The following is a 25,000-nucleotide window of genomic DNA, read 5'->3' on the forward strand; positions in this document are numbered from 1 at the left end:
ACACACATAACCATAACCCTGACCATAGCTTATGGAAGTAGCAAAGTATTCTCTATCATAAAGTGCAAGGTACAACACCACACATGGTGGTACGCCATGCACCATATTTCCAACGGCAGAACTATCGCGAAGTGCCTGATCTATACCGGATGTTTTTGTCACTTCCATAGATGGCTGCAATTGGTCCGTCTGGCGACTGAGAATACCGCGATCTTGTCCTTTCAGTGAGAGAGAAAAAAGTTGTTACAACGAGAGTCAATGTCACCCTGATGTCTCAGTACTTATACTGACAAATATCAATTTGAAGAATGAGAGAAAAGAGTTGGTGCAAATTGTGAGAGTTCATTTACAGCCCATCTCAATGCCGAAGCACCGACACATAATTAACAGGAGAGTAGAATGTTGTGTGACGCACTTACACTCTCTCGCGCGCAAGCTCTGTCTGCCTCTCTGTCTCTGTCTATCTGTCTGTCTGTCTGTCTCTCTCTATCTGTCTCTCTGTCTCTGTCTCTGTCTCTGTCTCTCTCTCTCTCTCTCTCTCTCTCTCTCTCTCTCTCGCCCTTTCTTCTGCTTCTTCTCAGTCTCGTTCCATGTTGCATCACGCTCAAACTCAAATGTCACACGTGACTAGACAAGTGATGTGCGGGAAATGGCTCGTTGGGTTCGATCCGGTTTCCGTTTGGCGAGGAATAATCGATGACATAGATTGATTGGCAGTTCTTCTCGCAGCCGTGCCCCCTTTTTCTCTTGGACTCACCGGTACCCGAAATAAAGAAGTGTGTATGTGTAAGTTGTTTTTGTTCTAGTTCTTCTTGTTCTTGTTGATTTTTTTGATTTTTTTTTTGGGGGGGGGGGTTGCAAGTTGGAGGTGGTGTCTAGGTGTTTTGGTGTTAGAAAAACCCACCAGAGAACCTTCAGTCGAAACATTCTTGAGGCATACAGAAAGACATTTAAAACTTATTTCTAATAAAGGTTCAATGTTAAAGGTACAAACACACCCGTAGCAAGACTCAGAGATGGTGGTGACGGCGCGGGTGGGGGAGGGTGGGGGGAGTTAGACAGGTAGAGTAGGGCTATGTTTTGTTTTTCTTTATGAATAGCGGTTTTAGTTATGGCATGATCTTTAAACCTCCAAGACAACGGAAGGGAGGGGTTGGGGGGGGGGGGGGGCAGAGAGACAGAGGATGCAACATGCATCCCGACCCTGAGAAGAAAATGTGTCACCTTAGCACCGTGCTTGTTTTACACCACGTTGTTGTGTGTATCGCACGTGTTTGGGAAAATTCATGCGCAGGAACTGGTTTGATCTTTTTCATCCGGTTTGTTTGGAAAGGATGGAGGTTTCATTTTATTTTGTTTTGTTTTGTTTTATTTTATTTTATCTTTTTTTTTATTTTTTTTTTACTGTTTTATCTTCCTCCGTGGAGGAAATGTTGCCGTGTGAATGCATTTGGAAGAACTGCGTGTTGTTGGCAATGAGAGGAAATGGACACAGAGGAATTCGCTCTGTTGGCAATTAAATTAATTCAGACCGTCAGTAAATACAAACATTGGGCTCACGTGACGTCGACATCCTTTTGAGTGGTGGTCACAGTGACACACAGTTGTTGCATTGTTGCAGCAAAAATTTTAAAAAAATAAAGAATATTGCGTTACACAAAACAACAACAATAAAACCTGAAAAGAAAGGGGAAAAAAGGCCGCATCCATAAATGTTTTGTATGAATGCTGTTAAACAAATACTTCGATTAAACTTTGCTCGTGCGTTTGTTCGGCGTTTGTTTGTTTGTTTGTTTGTTTGTTTCCTTATTTATTTTGAGCATACGTGAATGTCAAACATCTAGTTGATTAAACTATACACAATTGAAAGAGGCTGAAAAAAAGTCCGCAGAAAATGCAAGAACGAGGCAGCCAAGGGGAAGGTTGACAGATGAGTGGTTTACTTATGCACAGCGCGTGCTTTATTTGCAATTCATTGTACATGCAGTACGGAAGAAATTGAATGATGAAAAAACACAATTTTATCGGGCCAATCAGAATCATTCTCTGGCGTGCCCATTCTCAATTTAAAGCTGGATTGTCAAAAAGGAAAGCGTCTCTTGAAACTTCTGCAAAAGTCAAAGGTTAGAGCAAACCTTGCAGAAAACGAGCCGTGGGGAATAAACAAAATCGTTAATGCGAAGGGGAGAAAGACAGATATCAGGATCCTTGATAGCATCATCAGAAATGGTTTAAGCTCCAAGGAGGATAAAAAGGGCAGGTAAAAGGGAAGTTTGAAATAAAGCAAGAAAAATAAAAGATAAACAGAGCAGAAGAGTGACGGAGAGAGATGCCGTTAGAAGAAAAAGCCAAAGAGGATAGGTCGTTAGTTCATTGGTTGGCTGATCTTTATTTCAAAAGGACAGAGGTTTAAGCTCTCACCTTTTCTCCTAACCTCTCTTTAAAGCAACAAAACAAAAAAGTATATTATAATATTAAGAAATTCATTTCAACAAGAGCAACGGTAAAAGGAAGAAGAAGAAGAAGACACCAAGAAGCAGACGACGTACAAAACGTAGTTGTTCATGATTACTTACACGATAAGGTCAGTACCTTTCAGCGTCACCGACAGCGTCCTTGACCTATTGATTTCCTTCTCGGTGGGTGTTTTCCTCGCTTCGTCTTCAATGTGGTTGAGAGGATGGAGGGGATGAAAGAACACAAGCTCCCCTGTAAATGGAAAGAAAACGTAAGGGCACTTTCACCTCTCAGTCCCAGCTTCGTGCGTGTTTTCTTGATTACCTGTTAGCGCTGAGTAGGGAGTTGGCGAACAGAAATGTGCTCGAGATGAAACGCGAGTGGAAATAAAAGCTAAGACATTTGACAGAGAGAGAGGGTGGAAGGGGGGACAAGACAAAACAAGACAGAGAGGCAGGGACAGCCAGTAAGACAGAGAGAGAGAGACAGACAGACAGGGATGGGCAAGACAGACAGACAAACAGAAAGATACAAATAGAGAGAGAGAGAGAGATAGAGACAGGGAGGGACAAGAGAGAGAGAGAGATATATACACACAGACACACAGACAGAAACACAGACAGAGAGGCAGAGATACAAAGAGAGAGAGAGAGAGAGAGAGAGAGAGAGAGAGAGAGAGAGAGAGAGAGAGAGAAAGAGACAGGGAGGGACACGAGAGAGAGAGAGAGAGAGAGATATACACAGACACACACACACACAGACAGAGAGACAGAGATACAAAGAGCGATAGAGAGAGAGATATATATACAGACAGACACACACACACAGACAGAGAGACAGAGATACAAAGAGAGAGAGAGAGAGATATATATATATATACAGACAGACACACACACAGACAGAGAGACAGAGATACAAAGAGAGAGAGAGAGAGAGAGAGAGAGAGAGAGAGAGAGAGAGAGAATGAATAAGAGTGTGTAACTCAAAGAACCGAATACAAAATAACTTGCATGTGGTGGAACACGTGCTGGTGAAAGCCAAGAAACTAAACACAGGGAGGTAGAAGAGAGAGAAGAACCGCGCTAGGGTTGGATGTACACTGACCAATCAAAACATTCCTTTCGGAGCACCTTTATTTTTTTTTTCATTACCCTTTAATTTGGTGCAAAGTAGAGAGCGGGCAGAATAAGAATAGATCGCTGAACTACAGAGAGGGGGGGGGGGGGGGGGGGGTTGGGGGGAACACAATAATAACAGCCAAAAAAACGGGTGGAAGCATTGGAGGTCGGAAAAAGCGCAAACGTTAGATGTCAACTGACCAGTGAAAACATTTGTCTTGCAGCACGTTGTTCATTACGCTTTGGTGGGAAGTAGAGAGCGGACATAATTTAAGAAAATAGACCCTAGGTGGAGAGAGAAACAAATATAGCCTTTGCCATTAAAAACGCGACAAACGATCTACGGCGGTTTTTATGTTACTTGTTATAGCAAGCACCTGTAGTTTAGACATCGTCAAAAACAAAAAAGTGCACAGAAAACTCATGTCAGAAAGTACACCCGAGACCTGTTTACCCCCAACACTTGACAAGAGTGATGGTCAAGTAAAGAAATAGTCATCTGATGACCAAAATAGTAACCCAGTGGTTACAAACGCCAACATTAGCAACACAAACCTAATTTGAAGCACATTTGAAAATCATAGTCTGGATTCAAAAGGAGTATTTTTCCCAAAAAAGCCTAAAAAATAGTAATAAATTACTCCAAAATAGTAAGGGTAAACAGGTCTGACATGCCCCCCAGAAGGATCCTATCTCACTTGTCTCTTGCTTGTACCCTTGAATTTCGCGTCTCCTTTTTAACCTTCAACAGTTTTCAATATTGCACTGAGACGCCTCTGGTCTTTTCTGACTTTTCTGCGTCCAAGGTAGTCTCGTTAAAACTTGGAGAACTTCTCTGAACACCGCGTGTGCCCGTCTTGTGTCTCGCAGCATGCACTTTTTCACAGCGTTTGGGAACTTTTGACATGTTGGATGTCAGAGTAACTCAGACTCTGAGGTCGGGGATTTGCAGAATTGTTACGCCTACGGGCGGGGATGTAGCTCAGTCGGTAGCGCGCTGGATTTGTATCCAGTTGGCCGCTGTCAGCGTGAGTTCGTCCCCACGTTCGGCGAGAGATTTATTTCCTAGAGACAACTTTGTGTGCAGACTCTCGTCGGTGTCCGAACACCCCCCGTGTGTACACGCAAGCACAAGACCAAGTGCGCACGAAAAAGATCCTGTAATCCATGTCAGAGTTCGGTGGGTTATAGAAACACGAAAATACCCAGCATGCTTCCTCCGAAAACGGCGTATGGCTGCCTAAATGGCGGGGTAAAAAACGGTCATACACGTAAAATTCCACTCGTGCAAAAAACCACACGAGTGTACGTGGGAGTTTCAGCCCACGAACGCAGAAGAAGAAGAAGAAGAAGAAGAAGAAGTTACGCCTACTGTACATTGCAGAAGTTAAGACTAATTCTTCATCCCCCCTCGTCCCCCCATCCCTACTAGGGGTTTACTCAAACCTTCTCCTTCCTTTCAATTTTACTACAAGACGTTACCAAGGATATTTCATGGTTTAAAATGTCAAGCTACCTACTTAACTCAAGCCAACTATCTACCTTGAAACTTAGATACAGGACAAGTTTAAAAAGTGTTTGAGAATGTACATAACTTGTTGTTGTTGTTGTTGTTGTTGTTGTTGTTGTTGTTGTTGTTGTTGTTGTTGTTGTTGTTGTTGTTGTTGTTGTTGTTAGCCTTTTGGCCTTTAAAATGTGTTTTATTAAATGATTGTATCGTAGATGCGAGGAGTGTATGATTGTTTTCACACCAGGACAACTACCAATGGCTTTTATGCTATATGACGGATTAAATTCTGGAACATTCTTGTTCTTCTTAAGTTGAAATAAGATTTCAGTTTTCCACATTCCTTCCAAGCTATACCAGAGAACGCGCTTGGTGTTTTGTGTCAATCGGTACAGGCACACCTGTCAACACCAACCAGCCAAGGGACCGGTCAAAAGGGATTGTTATAGACAGGTGGTTGCTACAGAGAGGTTAACTATACAGACAACACATCTCGTCGGTGATCACTTAGGATAATCTTTGCGAGTTTGTGGTCGTTATGGAGAGTAGATCATCCGAGCAGGTTTGACTGTATTACCTACAAGATTACAAGAAAATAGTCCTCATTACACAGTATGTATGTGTCACAGCACCTAGTGTAGCTTTAGTGCAGTATCATAGCAAGAGATGTAATGCTAATCTAACATATGTTACAGCAACTAGTCTAGATTTAGTGTAGTATCATAGCAACAGCTGTAATAATTATCTAATAGAAAATAATAAAAGCCGGTAGGACTAACCGACTGACGATTTTTTTTATCATTTAAAAAATAATAACACCGGTAATTATTCACAGTTAACGTCAACGCTGGCTCTACCAATCACTAAACGCAAACGCGAAACCTGCTAGCCGCATAGAAACAACAAAGAAGCAGGAAACGTCGTGACACATTAATCTCCTTGCGCGAAGAAGAGAAAGAATCCAGATCCGCTTTCCTTCCGCTACAAAGTTTTAATTCTCCGAAGAACCCGGCTGGCAGGAAATAACGGATGCAAACAAACGTGCTGCAAGACGATTGTTTTTCACTGGTCAGTGGACAAATAACTTGTGCGCTTTTCTGTACTCCATACTACCGTAGGCTATCCGCTGTGAAGTTTCTTTGCTTTTAATAGTATAGCCTTTGCCATTAAAAACGCGACAAACGATCGACGGAGGTTTTTATGTTACTGGTTATAGCAAGCACCTGTGGTTTAGACTTCGTCAAAAACAAAAACAAAACTGCACGGAAAACTCATGCAAGAAGACACATAAAACACGTGGCGTTTCATTGAGTACAAAATTGAAACGAAACAGCTGGAGTTATGAATGGGTTATAGTGTCGAGAACTGCACGTGTTTTCCATTATCGGTACTTACAGCTTCAAATCAACACAAGTTGTGGCCGAAGCAACCGACAGTGGTATTGACAGTAATAAAGGTCACGGGTTTTGAGTGAATGAAACGTTTTACTGAATTAAACGCGACGTGTTATACGCGTCTTCCTTCCGATACAAACAATCTTGCTTACAGCCACAAGTTAGTTAGTTGTTGCTTTTTGGGTCCAGCGAACCATATAGGCCAAATCAGGACCCCCTTACAGCCACAAGTTTGTCCAGACTTTTGCACAGTATGTTAATGGCATCCGGTATCCCTCCACTTGCAAACATACCAAACGGCTACAGCCTGAACGAACCAACCAACGCCTCTTTGAATATGTACAGCGTTGCATTTTGAAAAGCATTACCATAAAACGAACATGCAAAGATTGAATAAGAAACACTTGGATATCTCAGTCCTCGCACGTTCAGATCATAGGATCCTAAAGTCGAAATCAGTCTGCATCAAAGCTGTCAAAAATCGGAACGGCAGGTCAAACATGCATGCCACGACATGCAATAGGGAGGAAAGAGAGAGTGCGAGAGAAAGGTTAGGCTGAGAGAGGGAGGGAGGGAGAGACAGAGACAGACAGACAGACAGACAGACAGACAGACAGACAGACAGACAGGGGGGAGAGAGAGAGGGAGAGAGAAAGAGAGACAGAGAAAGAGACAGAGAGAGAGACAGAGAGGGAGGAGAGAGAGAGAGAGAAAGAGAGAGAGGGAGACAGAGAGAGGGAGACGAGCGTGAATAAAAGGGTTTGCACGAGACTATCATGGCCAGGTCTGGATCGATGGCAACGTCTCTGCTTTCCTTTTCCCTGTGTCAGGAATTCCCTGAGCACCTCCATCCCTCCACCACACTCCTCCCCCCCCCACCCCCACCCCCACCCTGGCTACCATCACCCTTGCGTCACCATTACCACTTCACTCCTTGTCATACGAGTAAATATATCGTGCGGAGACCCTCAAAAGCGGACCAGAGTTCATTTTGGATTGTTTTCTAGTTTCAAAACTCTACCTTTGAATATCATTCTGATGATATGAGTTCAAAGGCTAAGCATTTGAAGCAATATTTTGCTAACTTCAGAGCTAAGGTCGGTCACTATCGGGACAACGAGGACATCTTCACTTTGGATTAAACAATTGTGTTTAGAATTTCACTGTCAGAATGCTGGCTAGCATATATAGCAGCTTTGACACAACTCTGTGACATAAATTTGATGTCATGAAAGTTGTCTCCACTGTTCAGCGGCGTGTGTTTGCCTCCCTTGCCAACAATTACACTTGCACAGCCAATGATAAAAAAGAATCAACAGAGTTGTCTCCAACACTCGTCTTTGCAAGCAATGAGTCAAGTCATTCTGGACACTCCGCGTTGCGGTCGTGTTCTTTTCTCATCGTGGCCTTCCTGCTCAGAGTTGCTAAGGCCAACAAAAAAAAAGTTGTATGTTTCTGGTCACCCGACCCTACCTAGTGTTTTCCCGCCGACCCTAGATTTTTTTTTTTTATTGCATTTGTAAATAAATAACATTTTAAAAAAAGCGTCAAAACGAAAGTAACAGACGGCAGACAACACAAGGGGGATAACCCCGCATCCCTTTTGTCTCATTTGTTTTGTAATGTGTTGTCTTTCTCTTTGTATAGTAAGTCCAGTCTCTTTGCGTCACTGTATCGTTATTTTCTACCCTGACCACACACACACACAAAAAAAATACCTACCTACCTACCTACCCTATTTTTGGTAGCCATGTTACCAGAAACATACTACTTTTTTTCCCTAACCCCTCCCATACCGTGCAATATAGCTCTTTTTTGTGTGCACACACAAAAAAGAAATAAACAATGGCTTTAATTGTTTCCATTAATTGTATAGCAGCCAAGAGAGTCTTTCTTTATTTCTTTATTTGGTGTTTAACGTCGTTTTCAACCACGAAGGTTATATCGCGACGGGGAAAGGGGGGAGATGGGATAGAGCCACTTGTCAATTGTTTCTTGTTCACAAAAGCACTAATAAAAAATTTGCTCCAGGGGCTTGCAACGTAGTACAATATATGACCTTACTGGGAGAATGCAAGTTTCCAGTACAAAGGACTTAACATTTCTTACATACTGCTTGACTAAAATCTTTACAAAAATTGACTATATTCTATACAAGAAACACTTAACAAGGGTAAAAGGAGAAACAGAATCCGTTAGTCGGCTCTTACGACATGCTGGGGAGCATCGGGTAAATTCTTCCCCCTAACCCGCGGGGGGGAGCCAAGAGAGTGAAAGACTGCACTTACTGGCAAGGTGTAAAGAAAAGTTCACTAACAAAAATAAACAAAGACTGTAATTTGTTCTATTAATTGTGTAGCAGCCAAGATAGCGACAGACTGCACTTACTGGCAAGGTGTAAAGAGAAGTTCGACATTTCAGAATGCTGTGTTTGGTGATTTTGTGATAAGATGCAGACCATGAGATTCAAGCGTAAAAGGGTCGTGTAACTTTAAAAGCGTTTCTTGCCATCAGCCACGAGGGTTCGCTGCATTTCTACCCTTCTTTTTTCACTCAGCCTCATATTGTCCTTAATTTGGGCCAACAGCTCGCGCGTGTTTGTGTGTGTGGGGGGGGGAGGGGGGCTGTTTGTGTTTGTGTGTGTGTGTGTGTGTGTACGTGCGGGTGTGCGTATACATTTTTTTGTATGCGGATTCGAAAATGGACTGCAAAGGGAAAGGAAGATGGAGGAAGGATGGAGAGAGCAAGAAGAAAGAGGGGTTTGCGGATGGGGAGGAGAGGGGGTGAGGAAGGAGGTTGTATCTATCCCCCCCCCCCCCCTGGGGGGGGTGGGGGGGATGGTAAGCTGCGTCCTTGATTGATCGAAGTGTGCTAGTGTTTTTCGTGAAGATAAGAAACCTTTTGCAAACAACGAAATTGCAGAACCCCATGCCCTTAATTCAATCAAGGTCTTCTCCCCTTGCCCGTTTTTCTCTGGTGGATGTTTAGGATGTGTGTTTGTTGTTGTTGTTTTCTTTCTTTGTTTCTTTTGGGGAGTTGTTGATTTTGTCTCTTGTTTTCCAAAGCTGCTGTGTCCTTTACTTCTCATATGGACTTCTGTGGTCTTTTCATTGTACCATTCTTAAGGATACCCTCTTTCCCTTGCAAATGTTATATGAAGTCTTATATCGCGCGCGTATCTCCAGACTCGGACTCAAGGCGCAGGGATCTATTTATGCCGTGTGAGATGGAATTTTTTACACAATACATCACGCATTCACATCGACCAGCAGATCGCAGCCATTTCGGCGCATATCCTACTTTTCACGGCCTATTATTCCAAGTCACACGGGTATTTTGGTGGACATTTTGTTATCTATGCCCATACTATTTTGCAAGGAAAGACCCTTTTGTCAATTGTGGGATCTTTAACGTGCACACCCCAATGTAGTGTACACGAAGGGACCTCGGTTTTTCGTCTCATCCGAAAGACTAGCACTTGAACCCACCACCTAGGTTAGGAAAGGGGGGGAGAAAATTGCTAACGCCCTGGCCCAGGGTCGAACTCGCAACCTCTCGCTTCCGAGCGCAAGTGCGTTACCACTCGGCCACCCAGTCCAAATGTCAAAGTATACCACAACGGATCTGCCAAGGCTTTTACAGGGAATACAAACATTATCCGACCTACGCACATACCAAAAATCAGCGTTCTGGCTAACCGGCACGGTTGGCCTAGTGGTAAGGCGTCCGCCCCGTGATCGGGAGGTCGTGGGTTCGAACCCCGGCCGGGTCATACCTAAGACTTTAAAATTGGCAATCTAGTGGCTGCTAGTGCTGGGACTGGTTGGTCCGGTGTCAGAATAATGTGACTGGGTGAGACATGAAGCATGTGCTGCGACTTCTGTCTTGTGTGTGGCGCACGTTATATGTCAAAGCAGCACCGCCTTGATATGGCCCTTCGGGGTCGGCTGGGCGTTAAGCAAACAAACAAACAAACAATCAAACAAACGTTCTGGCTACTTTCTGTGCAGACTGTTTTTTGTGTGAATTCATGTCGATGCACGACGCCTTGTGAAATTCAGCTAACACGCGGTTTTCTGTGTGGGCAGGAAAAGGGATGAGTGGTTTTTTCTACGTCTTGCTTGAGTTTACTTGTATAAGATTTGCTTTTGTTCTCTACTACTTATGGAGAAAACAAAGTCGACATGTGTCTTTAGTTATGAGGCGGTTTATTTAAAAATCAAGTATGCTGTAAGAATTCACATTGGACAAATCACAAACACAAAATATAGGTTTACAAGATTTGACTATAGCATGTTTTTTTTTTTAAATCGTCCCTTGCATTTTGAAGACCATTTCTATGCATCATTACCGTCAAATCATCGAATGTCTACCAGTCACATAACCGCAAAGCAGAGACAGTTGATCACTATGCATTTGATTACTTTGATCTCGCGTTTCTCTTGCTTCGTATCCCTCTTCCACACACCCCCCCCCCCCTTCCCCCCCCCCCCCCCACCATCACCACCACCCTTCCCCCGACGCCAAAAAGCCTGCCCTTCCGTACCTCCTATCCATTTGCTGGGTGTATGTCAGCAGACCTGTACGTACAGCTGTGAACAGAAACGTTTTGATCGCGCCATTGTGCGGCGCTGGGGGAATTGAAACTGGTCGATAAACTAACCACGCACCCGCGCTCAGCCATCGAGCAAATGATGCTTTTGGCTCTCTCCTCTGTCTCTTTCTCTCTCTCTCTCTCTCTCTGACTGTGTGTGTGTGTGTCTCTCTCTCTCTCTCAGTCTCTCTCTCTCAGTCTCTCAGTCTCTCAGTCTCTCTCTCTCTCTCTCTCTCTCTCTCTCTCTCTCTCTCTCTCTCTCTCTCTCTCTCTCTCTCTATGTAGTAGTAGTTATTATAGTAGATTTAGTCCCTCTTTAGGGCGAGGGCCAGATGCAAGAAAGTATACCAATGCTTATTCTGTTACCCTCGTAAAATAAAGAATCGTCATTGTAATTGTCATTCTCTCTCTCTCTCTCTCTCTCTCTCTCTCTCTCTCTCTCTCTCTCTCTCTCTCTCTCTCTCTCTCTCTCTCTCTCTCTCTCTCTCTCTCTCTCTTCTCTCTCTCTCTCTCTCTCTCTCTCTCTCTCTCTCTCTCTCTCTCCCTCACGCTCTCTCTTTCTCTCCCTCACGCTCTCTCTTTCTCTCCCTCTCTCCCTCACTCCCCCTCTCTCTCTCTCTTTCTCTCTCTCTCTCTCCCCTCTCTCTCTCTCTCTCTCTTACTCTCTCTCACTCTCTCACGCTCTCTCTTTCTCTCCCTCTCCCCCCCCCCCCCCTCTCTCTCTCTCTCTCTCTCTCTCTCTCTTTCTCTCTCTCTCTCTCTCTCTCTCTCTCTCTCTCTCTCTCTCTCTCTCTCTCTCTCTCTCTCTCTCTCTCTCTCTCTCTCTCTCTCCTCCACTCTCTCACGCTCTCCCTCTTCTCTCAAAGACCTACAATCTACCGTCGCTTTGACGTGTAGCTTGCAGCAGCGACAGTGCTGTGCGGTGCGATGCAATCCTGCAAGCATTCAGCCATCCCAGACTCCGGGGGTGAGTCTATCGAGCAAGCGTTGCCTGTCAGTCCCGGAGTGGCGTTTTTCCTACTCACTGTTGCGACGCGAATCATCCCTTCACACTTTCTGTCGTAGTCTTCTAAGCCCAAGTTCGCCCTAGCTGTTACTGCTGCTGCTGCTGCTGCTGCTAGTGGTGCTGCTGCAGTGGGGTTGTGCCGTGCTTGTGTCGCTGCCGTGCCGTGCCGTGAGGTGCTGTGTTGTGTTGTGTCGTACGTGCCGTGCTGGACAGTTGCCGACCTTGTGTGTGTTGGATCGTCAGTGGCGGGTGTATGTGGTTATCGTTGTCGTCTGATCGGGACTGGTTGTGATGCTGGTGATGGTCGTGTTCGTGTTGATGTTTGCTTGATTGAGATAGGCGGTGAGTGTTCCACGCCACGTAAATTCAGTGGTAATCTGGAGATAGGAATGCATACCATTTGTTTTTCTCTCCAAGAGGTATAAGGAATGAATACCATTTGTTTTTCTCTCCAAGAGGTATAAGGAATGAATACCATTTGTTTTTCTCTCCAAGAGGTATAAGGAATGAATACCATTTGTTTTTCTCTCCCAGAGGTATAAGGAATGAATACCATTTGTTTTTCTCTCCAAGAGGTATAAGGAATGAATACCATTTGTTTTTCTCTCCAAGAGGTATAAGGAATGAACACCATTTGTTTTTCTCTCCAAGAGGTATAACACTTCTTGATATATTTCGAGGATGTGGGACAGTAGTAGGTTTTCTACAACTGCAAGTGGTGGACAAATACGGCAGAATTTCTGCGTTTGACAAGCCTAATTTCAGTGTCATACAACAGTCAGTTGATCTGCAAAGTTGCCCTAGAAAGACGTCTGCTCATTGGTAAAGTGACAGAAAGGTGTCTCGGATATTGTATGTAACGTAGAAATAGTGATGGTTCAGGATATTTGGGACATTGTGTTGTTTGTTCCTGTTAAGGGCGTGTCAGTGATTTCCAGTAATAATCATTCGCTTACTGTCGACAAGGTTGTTATTGCGTGTTAAGCATTGACTAGAAAAATTTCCTCATGTAGATACGTATGTGCATATATATAGTTATCAGAAATTCGAGAAATCACCATTCACTGGATGTTAACAAAGCAAAGAAAATATCATAGGTTCTAAACGTGTGTCACAATACAGAACGTAAGTGAAATCGGAGAAGTTGTTGGACAGGTTAACTGATAGTGTCCTTGCTCGTTTGCTAAAACCTTAGAGAAACCCTGGAAATCTTGGTGATTAACTTGGTGTAAACAAAAAAAACGAACACTACCATCGGACCTAAAAGTGTGTCATAATTATTATAAAATCTTAGATAAATCGGACAAGCCATATGTAGGCCCTAAGGTTTTCGGGAATTCCAGAAACCCGGCTTTTCACCGCGTGTACGAACAACCGTAAAAGCGTGTCGCGGCATGAAACCTAAGATAAATCCTATATGTCATAAGGGTTGTTTAGAATCTAAGTCCCAATCAGCGGCCCACATGTGTTGACGAAGACAAAGAAAAGCACAGTAGATGATAACAGTGTGAGGCAATGTGAAACAATGGAGAAATCCGCGTAGTCGTAAGTAAGGTTTCCATGTGAGGTTTTTGTGCCCGTTTTCTGAACGATTTCTTAAGGTTTCACTACAGAGATGAAACGAGGATTCGATTGGACCGTAGTATTCTCAGATGAGAACTGTTGTGACTAGAACCCTTCAGAGTCTGTAACTCTTGAGTATCATTGAGAGCGTCGGTGTGTGTGTGTATGTATGTGTGTGTGTATGTGTGTGTCTGTGTCTGTATACATGTCTGTGTGTCCGTGTCCGTGTCCGTGTGTGTGTGTGTGTGTGTGTGTGTGTTTTCCAGTCCATCCTGCATAGTCGTATTTTCCTTAAGCTTGTGATGAAGTGTGTTGAAATAATAAGGCTGGTTATGCTTGAGCTCATTCTTTACTTCATCAACAAAATCTCTCAAATAATAAAATACGCCGAATAGGTTGAAGGGGCTTGAAAACCTACAACCAACAAGACGCTTAAAATTGATGTGAGATGATAATTACCCCACATACAGGAAACCACTCATGTCAGCATACAACATCCAGTAGAGGAATTTGAAAGAAAAGAGGAAATAGTTTGTCTCTAGTGGTAGTCGCGTGTTCTTGCAATTGTTGGTGCCTGTGGTAGTGTTCAGATGGCTCAGTTTGAAACGTATCCAATGGTTGCATAAAAGACTTTAACACTTTCTACCCCACCTATGTTGACCAATTTTATTTTTAGCCGAGACCATCTGTGCTGCAGCAGGTCACTCAGATTTGTAGTAGCTGTGTAATAACTGTGTATCAACACGCTAGAATGCAGGCGTTAGATCGACGTTACAGGAAGCGACTGAAGCTAACAGTCTGAGCAGATATATCCGTACCTGGTCAGATAGAGCCATATGAGTGGGTAAGGATACGGATATATCCGTACCTGGGAGACAATGAGTTGAATAATAGTGCATGATAACTCTTTCTTTCCACAGTCCGCAGGGCCGGACTACCGGGGGGGTTATGGGGGTTGCGCAACCCCCCCCCCCCCCCCTAGCCTAAACATGTACCTTACTTATTTAATTTTTATTTTTATTATTGCTTATTTTATGCCGTTTTATGCAAGGAGCGACCATTTTCTTATCTCAGAATATGACCTACCCGTCAGCTTCAGGGGGCTTCGCCCCCTGACCCCCACAACGAGGGGGGGTGGCGGGTGGGTTCTAGGGTTTCCGGACCCCCCCCAGCCAAAAAATAAAAATATTGAATGAGGTATGCATTTCTTTATTTTACATTGAGTTTCAATTTTGGGGGTATTAATCAGTGACAAAATCTGCTGCCTGAAACTGGTAATGATCATCCTCAGAATGCACCAGATTGCACCATTTTGCATCCTTTTTTTCAAAATTTTCCGGGGGGGCATGCCCCCGGACCCCCCTAGCAAGCTAGGCGCTTCGCGCCGTCGGCTCGGCGCTTCGCGCCTTCACACCCATATCTTCACAATATACTTTTGAAAAAACCCAGTCATAAAATGAACTGATCCGCCCCTGCCGCCAGGGGGGACATCCCCCTGGGCCACCACTGGCAACCCCCCCCCTCCTCTTCGCCTAGTCCGGCCCTGGTCCGATACTCATTGCTATAGGTATCTTCATCAGTGTTCACAACCGTTTGTTGTCATTCTTACCCAAAGTTGACACGAACAACACAACAGTATGATAACTATTGCTTTTACTGTCCGATGCTCATAACTGTAGGTACTGTCGGCAGTATTAAGACCATTTTCTTTGCTTCTCGTCTACTGTGTAAAGTATCAACACAGCAGTACGCACATTATGATGCATGATCATCATTCTCGCTTTTACTGTCCGAAGCTCTTAACTGTAGCTACTGTCAACAGTACGCACATTATGATGCATGATCATTCTCGCTTTTACTGTCCGAAGCTCTTAACTGTAGCTACCTTCAGCAGTGTTGAGACCATTGTTTTCCCTTGTCTTCTGTGGACACTAGCAGCACAGCAGTATGTAAATAATGGTGCATGATTACTCTGGCTTATTTCGCTGTCTAACCTTTTTCTGCTCATGTCCCAGATCAATAGGACGTTTTCTGCGGGCCTGGAAGCCGTTTAGCCTGATCTGTGCGGCACTAATTTTAGACCACCCGTCTCTCTCAGTGCTAGTGTCGAGCTGTGTTTAGAAGAGTGAGGATCCCAGAGCTTTTTTTCGAGCCAAGGCTTCTGCTGGGAATCAATACCATATACTATTTACACTGACTGGTAATTTAAATCCACCTGGAGATAGCTCTGTCTTTGCCTTTCATTGAGGGATGGCTAGAAGTCTGTGATGTTCTGGTATCATTACTTACTGATTGGTAGTTTAACTTCAGCTCTAGCTATGGTTTTGTCCAGTTCCACTGTTAGTATTCTCTCTCAGGCCATTTCATTTCGTCCGGTTCGAGAAGTCAATGCTGTGCTGTGGTTGTATTTACTGATTCAAAGACACATTCTTTGCCCTAAAAGTGGTCATGAAAACTATACAATATCTGGTCAGACTAGTGCTTGGTATAAAAGTGGTCATGAAAACTATACAATATCTGGCCAGACTAGTGCTTGGTATAAAAGTGGTCATGAAAACTATACAATATGTGGCCAGACTAGTGCTTGGTATAAAAGTGGTCATGAAAACTATACAATATCTGGCCAGACTAGTGCTTGGTATAAAAGCATTCTTCCACTTGGACAGATACCAGAAAATCAACAGCCTAGCTGGCTGCGTTCTGTGCAGAGTTGGAGGGGGGGGTTGAATTACTTGTGCATATTGACATAGGTGTCAGTTATGGAATTACTTCTGCAAAACAAAAAATCTTACACTGCCCAGACAGCAGCGAGAGGCTCGATGTTTGGTCATTATAGGGACCAGAAAAGGGAGAAAGTGGACAGATGCCCGCAGCACAAGTAAACGCCTGGGCGAATCTGTAACGGTCCACGTCATGGATAAGACAGGACAAAAAAGGTAGCCTATCTAACTTCATCTATAGCTCTGCCTCAACCACCATCATAACCAAGCAGCCGTCCCCCTGCAATCCTCTCTTCCAGAACTTAGAGCTGTGCTATGGTTAGATTCACTGATATAATAGGTAGCACTGCATCCCCCCTCTTTCTTCTAGAGATTTGAACGGTTGTAAGGTGTGTGCAGTGCAGGGGTTATATTCACTGATGGGCTAGTCAAGCTCATCCCTACCTTATACTGCCCCCCCCCCCCCCCATTTTCTGAGCTCTAAACTGAGCTTTGGTTAGGTATGTGCCGTGCTGTGGTAATATTCATGATATGCCCTTTAACCTCATCCCTAGCTCTGCTCCTCCCCCCCCCCCCCTCCTCTGTTTTCGAGCTCTGAGCTTTGCTGTTGTTAGTTCTGTGTTGTGCTGTGGTTATTTTCACTGATATGCCAATCAGCCTCATCCCCATCTCTGCCCCCCCCCCCCCCCCTCCCCCTTTCCCCCTCCCCCTACCCCTTGTGTCTGTCTCTCCCAGAGCTTGTAACTGTGCTGTGGCTAAGTCTGTGTCGTATTGTGCTTATATTCATTAACCTCATTCTTTAGTCTGCCCCCCCCCCCCCCCCCCCCCCCCCCCCTCATCTGTCTCAGAGCTAGGTTGTGGAGTATAGATCTGAGCCGTACTGTGGTTATATTCACCGGTAGGCCATGTGGCTGCATCCCTAGCTCCTCTCTTCCAGAGCACTTACTTTTTTTCTTCTTCTTTTTTTTTTTTGTGGGGGGGGGGGGGGGGTCTATGCCGTGCTGCAGTTATATCACTGTTCATCGGTAGGCCATGTAGCTGCATCCCTAGCTCCTCTCTTCCAGAGCACTTAACTTTTTTCTTTTTTTTTCTTTTTGGAGGGGGTAGGGGGTAGGTCTGTGGCGTGCTGTGGTTAAACTCACTGATAGGCCAAGCAAACTCATCCCTAGCTCTGCTTTCCCCCTCTCTTCCAGAGTTCCGTGGCGTGCTGTGCTGTGGTTAGCGTGCCAAGGGTGAGCGGGAGTTGCGTGATCAAACAGTTGTGTCCCGTGCAGATGGCATTATGATAGAGCCACGTCCGCTCCCTGATCAGTCTTCTCTTCCGGCCACGTCTTTGACGTCCTCCAGTAGGCCTGACTTCAGACGTGACCGAGCTATCTGCACGCAAAGCAGAAGCTTTCAGAACTTTGGAAGGTTTTGCCGATGTGTTTGTGACTCAGTGCGATCTAAACAACTCCGGCATCATAGGCCAAGGTGGAAAACATTAGACAAACCTCACGGGACCTCAAGTGACTCGATAGAAATGGTTGAAAGTGAAAAGCCTTTAATGCCCTCCGTCGAAAACCCTTGCCTAATAAAACCGGCCGCAGGGCCGACAAAACTATCTCTCAAAGGTGAACCCGTTGAGCAAACTGAACCTAAACCCAAACTCAAGACACAGAAGATCGTCGAAGGGAGATCACTCATGGCTTTGAGCTGGCGAGTGCGGTGGGCTTTCTCGGGCTTCTCCCACCCTTCCACCGCACTCGTGTGGCTGAACATGCTCCTCCTCTGTCTCCTCCTGCCCACCGCCTCACTGGCCTGTTACAAATTCCCCCCAGGTAAGCAGAACCCGTGTCACGGCAAGCTGTGTAAGTTCGGGGCCACGTGCCACCCGAGCCTGGACGGCAGCGAAGCCCGTTGTCAGTGTCCCGACCAGTGCTATCGCTATGGAGACAACGTCGGCAGCAAGCCCGTCTGCGGGAGCGATGGCAGCGACTACCCCAACATGTGTGAGATGAAGAAAGCGGCCTGCAACAAGCTCATGGACATCAGGGTCAAATACTACGGCAAATGCGGTGAGTTGAAGGTTGTTTTGGAGTTTGGGGTGGTTAACTTGCCTTGATTGACATTGACACGATTCTTCTTCAAGGTCGTTCGTGTGTGTATTGAATGACCTTGAAGTATTTTTTTGTATCTACCTCACAAACACATGTTGTGGTGACCGTTTTTGGTGTGGTAAGGTTGTATGCCTATGGTAGTGTTTTGGGTATTTTTTCTCACTAACACAACCTTTGCGTGATCTAATTTCTTGATCACTTGACCTTGGCCCCAGTTTTGACCTTCAGTGTTATGGCCGGAGGCTACTTTACCTATCACGATTTGATGTGTTAAGGTTGTTTGCTAGTTTTTCTCACTATAACCACGACCTCATGTGACCTTTTGTTTTTAACACTCGACCTTGAACCCCCTTATACAGATCACTTGTCAGTCACGGTTTTAATCAAATCGTAAACCTGACCTTTGTGTCACATTTGACCTTGATGTACATTTGTATTGCATCGTGGAAGGACACTTTGCTGGCACAATTCGCTCGTTTGTTCACACACATTCCACCATGCCTATTTCAAGCCCACCTACACGAACAACTGAAATGGACTGTTGCATGAATTGAAAAAGATTTGATCCTCTTGTGAACATGTGAATGCGGAAAAACACTTCTGCACGTGCAAGCCTGCAAGGCAAGACAGACTTTGTTGAAAAGGTTGACACAAATCCAAAGTGCCCTGTTAAGACTATTGAGTTAGCCTAGCTATACGTTATACAGTTATATCTTTGAGTAGTGACAGCGTTCAAGGGCGTGCTTTAGTCTCATCAAAATAACTCCGATAAGTATATATTGTGCGCATTAAGTTGTAATGGTTTTGTCAACAAAGGTTGTCCTGGGTATTAATTTGAGGTTATGGACAAATACATTGTTTTATTTTCAGTGCATGACCGTAGTTCAGTCATGATCTCAAAGAGGTTTTTCCCCCTCCTTTTTCCCTTCCCATCCACATGTCTTTTTCTCTGCATGAAAGGCTTGCCAGTACAGAGCCACAAATACCAAAGTTCTCGTGTAAACAAAACTTAATTACACAATGTCGAATGAAAGAAATGGGAAGAATACGCATGTTTCATTCAATTTACATATAACACAGAATTTTCCCTGGAATGTTATTTTCCCCATTCAATATTATATATCCAACGTCTGCCCTTTAGGCTAGGTTGTACGACCAATCAACACAATTCCTTCCCCTTTCTCCCCTTTCTTTATTTCCGGTATCAAGATTATATTTCCCCCTAGTTTATATTCACCCACCCAGTTAATCCACATATCTTTTCTTTGTTTGATTAGATTAGTACATTTACTAACAAGAATATATCGTAAAAATAGAGACAATTGTTTTTTCATTTCAATATCTATGTTTGTTCTGTTATTTTGATAACTTTGATTATTTTGCAGTGTGGTGTTTTGTTTGTCTGGTTTAACCGTGTCACACGTTTAAACCCTACATCTTTACACCCCCGGTATAGGGGTGTGTATAGGATTCGGTCGATGTGTTTGTTTGTTTGTGTTCGCATATAGATCTCAAGAATGAACGGACCGATCGTCACCAAACTTGATGAACAGGTTCTATACATTCCTGAGACGGTCCTTACAAAAATTGGGACCAGTCAAACACACGGTTAGGGAGTTATTGGTGGATTAAGATTCTACAAGGACTTATAGAGGGACATATTAATGGTCAAAGGGAAATAACCTTCTCAGTTGGTGGCAGTGAGAATGGTAAGGACGGGGGTGTTTTTCCTACCTCGGAGGAATTTCTTGTTCAATTTTGTTTTTAAAACAATAGAGGGTTTCTGTGGTCTGATTTATGCTGTGTTTTAACATTGTTGTTGTTTTTGTTGTTGTTTTGTGTTTTTTGTTGGAAACATTGCATTATCCTGTTTTCTTGATGATTTCTTCAGTGTACAATCCAACATTTTGTTTCAGATTCACGCTCTTCATTTCTTGATTTCAGAATGTTACAGGTTTTGTTTCAGGTTTGTTTTCTGTGCTTTTGTTGCAGTGTAATTGTGTGTCTGTCTTCCTTACTAGCATATTACCCCCAATAACTCAGTTTCACTTTGTCAGAATTGACGGTTTTATTGCTCTCGACCCCCCACTCCATCCCACCTCTCTCTCAATCTCTCTCTCTCCCTCTCTCTCTCTCTCTCTCTCTCTCTCTCTCTCTCTCTCTCTCTCTCTCTCTCGCTCTCTCTCTCTCGCTCTCCCGCTCTCTCTCTCTCTCTCTCCAATTCTCTCTCTCTAACTCTCCCATTCTTTCTTTCTCTCTCTCTCTCTCTCTAACTCTCTTTCTCTTTCTCTCCACCTCACACACACCCACACACCATTATAAACGATCAGCATGGCCAATGTTCTGGAGACAAGTAACGAAAGCTAGATGAGGTACAATGGAAATTTGTACATAAACTTTGTAGCCAGCGGCTGAATGAGCCATCAGAGTCCGTGTTCGATCCGAACCGGAAGTCATTGTCTGGGTTAGAACTGAGAGAAGTTAGATTAAATTTACGACGCTGAGATAAGCGTATGAAATCTGCTAGAAGTACCTCTGAGGCATTTTCACATCACAGATTTCATGGTGAGAATCACGACTCTCAGGGGAGGAAACGTTTGGGTACTTAGTCTCGCCTGTACGGATAAAATACTATTCAAGTTCTGTAACCTATTTTGGACGTTTCATGCCTCGTAAAGTCCAATTTTGTTCACTATCGCTGTAAGTTTAAATCCTTCAGCAGACCTGTTTCACGCTAAGAGCCTACTTTGAACTTCTGCTTCGTCGCTTATGTCATTCCGGACCGCAGACAGAAAATTGTTTATGTATTCTCAGGGTTTTTGGGCGCGTTATGAAAAGTGTCATAAGCGTGTAGTAGGGCTACTCGGCAAAATCCCGCGCAATGAAGCATTTTACAAAACGATGCAGAAGCCGTTAAACGTAACGTAGATGTGGCCACGACTTTACTTGCCCTTTCTCGTGTCAGTTTTAATTTTGTCCGGTGAAGCTTTTGAGTCAGTATAGTCTGCCTGTGCCTTGCAGAAATCTCTGTTTTATTGCAAGTATGATCGTGTGATGAATACATAGGTCCGCAATGAGTTCGATCCGACAGGAATCCTTGCAGGCATTGACGTAGCTTTTTAATCAATGCCATATAGCCTAAAGAGAAGACAAATTAAAGATTTCCAAGCAAAAGTCCAGTGCTTGCAGTTGTTGTTTTTTCAAATTCTTTTAACCTGTAAGCTATTTGGGGCCGATTTAATAGTGTTTCCTTTCTCAAAAAGTCCATTGAATATTGAAAACAATTTCTTTGATGGCGTGTCGTGCGGCGTGGAATTCAGCACATCAGAGTGAAACGTAGTTATTTAACAACGGGCCCTTCCATGCCAGGGTTCATTTCGTGTGACATTTCCTAAGTGTATTGACTTAATTCCAACAGGCAGGCTGTGAAGTAATCACATAAGTGGTAAACTTCGATGAGAATCTTTTACCAGCAGTTAATTTGCTCTACTGCTTTGCCAAACCCCTAAGCTCTCCATCCAACATAATGATCAAAGATAACGTAATGGGATACATCCGCTGTGTTGACCTTTTGTGGACAGATTCTACAGCAATCGTCCACACGTTACAGGACTCCAATCCTCCACAACGAAAACCATCGATTCTCTTATCACTGTTTTTAACTTTTTAAGCACCGCCATTGTGTGGAAAGTGGTGAAAGCCTATTACTCCCTCTAGTCTCTGTCTCAGCAGTGAAAGCAGTTCTAGCGGACTATCAAATTGCTTCTTCTGCTTCGCCCTACGGTCGGCGTATTGATCCCTTTTAGTCCATTGAAATTCCAGCCTGTTTAGGGGTCCTCGTGCCTGTGTGAGTGGAAACCTCTTGCGTCGTGTCGATGGACTGAGATTGGAAGACGCTGAAGTGGGCTTTCCTCTCTGCTACGTGAGATTTAAACAGTCTGGTTCAGAAGGACTCGATTTTTAGTGAGGATAGGTCTTCGCATGTCATTTTGAGACTGTTTCCGTGCTGGAATTTTTTTTAGTGAGAGTAGGTCTTCGCATGTCTTTTTGAAACTGGTTCCATGCTGGATTTTTTTAGTGAGAGTAGGTCCTCGCATGTCTTTTTGAAACTGGTTCCATGCTGGATTTTTAGTGTGGGTAGGTCTTTGTGTGTCGTTTTGAGACAGGTTCCGTGCTGGATTTTTTTAGTGAGAGTAGGCCATCGCGTGTCATTTTGAAACTAGTTTCGCACGTGCTTGCATGCAATTTTAAGGAGAATGTCCTGGGCAATATGCACCAGTTGCAGATCCACTTCAACTTGTATGTTAGTAATGCCTCAAAAATACAGCGACGGTAGCGTTGCATATCAACTTATTTTAATCTTTATGCCATGTCAGGCTGCATTTTTACTCTAATCAAGTTTTTGTGTGATTTTTTGAGTCACTTGAGAAAAAGTGACTCTATGTAATCGGTCAGTGTTAGTCTGTCCGGCCGGCCGTCCGGCCGGCCGTCCGTAGACACCACCTTAACGTTGGACTTTTCTCGGAAACTATCAAAGCGATCGGGCTCATATTTTGTTTAGTCGTGACCTCCAATGACCTCTACACTTTAACGATGGTTTCGTTGACCTTTGACCTTTTTCAAGGTCACAGGTCAGCGTCAAAGGAAAAATTAGACATTTTATATCTTTGACAAAGTTCATCGGATGTGATTGAAACTTTGTAGGATTATTCTTTACATCAAAGTATTTACATCTGTAGCCTTTTACGAACGTTATCAGAAAAACAAGGGAGATAACTAGCCTTTTCTGTTCGGCAACACACAACTTAACGTTGGGCTTTTCTCGGAAACTATAAAAGTGACCGGGCTCAAATTTTATGTGAACGTGACTCATTGTGTTGTGAATAGCAATTTCTTCCTGTCCATCTGATGCCTCATATAATATTCAGAACTGCGAAAGTGACTCGATCGAGCGTTTGCTCTTCTTGTTATATTTTGCCGTGAGATTTATAGATTTTTAGTTTGACTATTTTGGTGAAATTGGCGAAAGCCAATTAACTTCCAATGGTCTCTGTCTCGGCCGTAAGACCAATTATAGCAGACTATTAAATTGACTCTTCGTCTTCTCCCTGTAGGCCCTGTCGTGTTCCGTGTTTAGCCCGTTGACATTCTAGCCCGCAGTGTAGCCTTCCTGCTTGGTTGCGTGCGAACCTACATTATGCTAGCGGTACATTTAGACTGAAAGATGCTGAGATTCGCTTTCGTCGTGTAGATTTGAATAGACTGGTTTATAATGGAACGTGTGGGAAAAGTCAGAGCTTTTTTTTTTATTTATTTTTTTAGAACGTTCTTCACTTTGCTTTTCTTGACCTAAATGTGAATAGTTTCGAACACGGATACCCTACACTACAACAAAAACGACGCCTTTCACCTGCTCACAAGGTCTGAGCAGGTCCTCATATTCAGGCTGCGGACAGGCCACAACCGAATGAACCACCACCTTTTCACCAAGTTCAGAATTGGCCAGTCAGACCAGTGCCCTTGTCAAACAGGCAGCATGACAACGGAACACCTGCTGCAGACTTGCCCACTACACGATGGCCTCAGGAGCCAGATCTGGGCGGAGGCGACCACGGTGCAAGGGAAGCTCTATGGCAGTCTGGACGACCTACAGCGCACGGCAACATTTGCGCGGAGAACCGGCGTTTCCATCTGAGTGATCGACAAGAAGAAGAAGAAGAAGACGGATACCACCGTGTACATGTTGAGAAAGGAAACATAATCGGCCCCGCATAGCAAAATAGACATCATTAGGAACAATACCACAAAGTATGATGTTTGTCACAAGATCTGAATGATTTTGGTATGTATCTGCAACGTACGAGCCTCACTAGAACGGACGTTAGAAACGAAGAACCAACCAACTAAACCAACCTAGTCGGACTAGATTTTTAGAGGGAAGTTTCTCGAAGATACGCTCGTAACTAGCCAGTTTGCGACTCGCGTTCCTTCCTTAAACGGACTGAAAATGTCTCTCATCCCGAGCGTCGGTTTAAAAATTGAATATGTCCTTGCATCTTCCGGCTTGTACGTTTTTATAGATATTTCCCTGCTGATGTCCAAAATAAAGTTACTTTTCTTTTTACTTTAGGGCAACTTTTCTTTCTTTCTTTCTGCGTCAGATGCAGTCCTTCTTCGATTACATGACATTTCTGGAGGGCATTGTCTGAGGGCCAGGCCGAGTCATACCTAAGACTTTAAAATTGGCAATCTAGTGGCTGCTCCGCCTGGCGTCTGGCATTATGGGGTTAGTGCTAGGACTGGTTGGTCCGGTGTCAGAATAATGTGACTGCGTGAGACATGAAGCCTGTGCTGCGACTTCTGTCTTGTGTGTGGCGCACGTTATATGTCAAAGCAGCACCGCCCTGATGGCCCTTCGTGGCCGGTCGGCTGGGCGGCAAACAAACAAACAAAATTGTCTGAGGGTTACCACGTCAGTTCTGTTTAAACTTCATAGTTAGCAATACTAGAGGAACACTGACTCTCTTTTTGCCTGTCAATTC

At 44.1% G+C, this 25,000-nt stretch overlaps 1 protein-coding gene across 5 annotated transcripts in view; it reads left to right on the forward strand.

Moving 5' to 3' along the window:
- Positions 1 to 25,000, forward strand: part of LOC138978090 (agrin-like) — a 391,935-nt gene that overhangs the window by 32,560 nt on the left and 334,375 nt on the right. For 4 of the 5 annotated variants that reach the window (XM_070350722.1, XM_070350721.1, XM_070350723.1 and 1 more), the window contains exon 1: positions 17,341 to 18,416. In XM_070350722.1, the coding sequence (XP_070206823.1) occupies positions 17,642 to 18,416 (775 nt within the window). In that variant the 5' untranslated portion in view covers positions 17,341 to 17,641. Of the gene's footprint in view, positions 1 to 17,340; positions 18,417 to 25,000 lie in introns of those variants that run through there. The other variant, XM_070350724.1, reaches the window with a different exon arrangement.

Source organism: Littorina saxatilis, linkage group LG10, assembly GCF_037325665.1.
Source record: "Littorina saxatilis isolate snail1 linkage group LG10, US_GU_Lsax_2.0, whole genome shotgun sequence".
NCBI lineage: Eukaryota > Metazoa > Mollusca > Gastropoda > Littorinimorpha > Littorinidae > Littorina > Littorina saxatilis.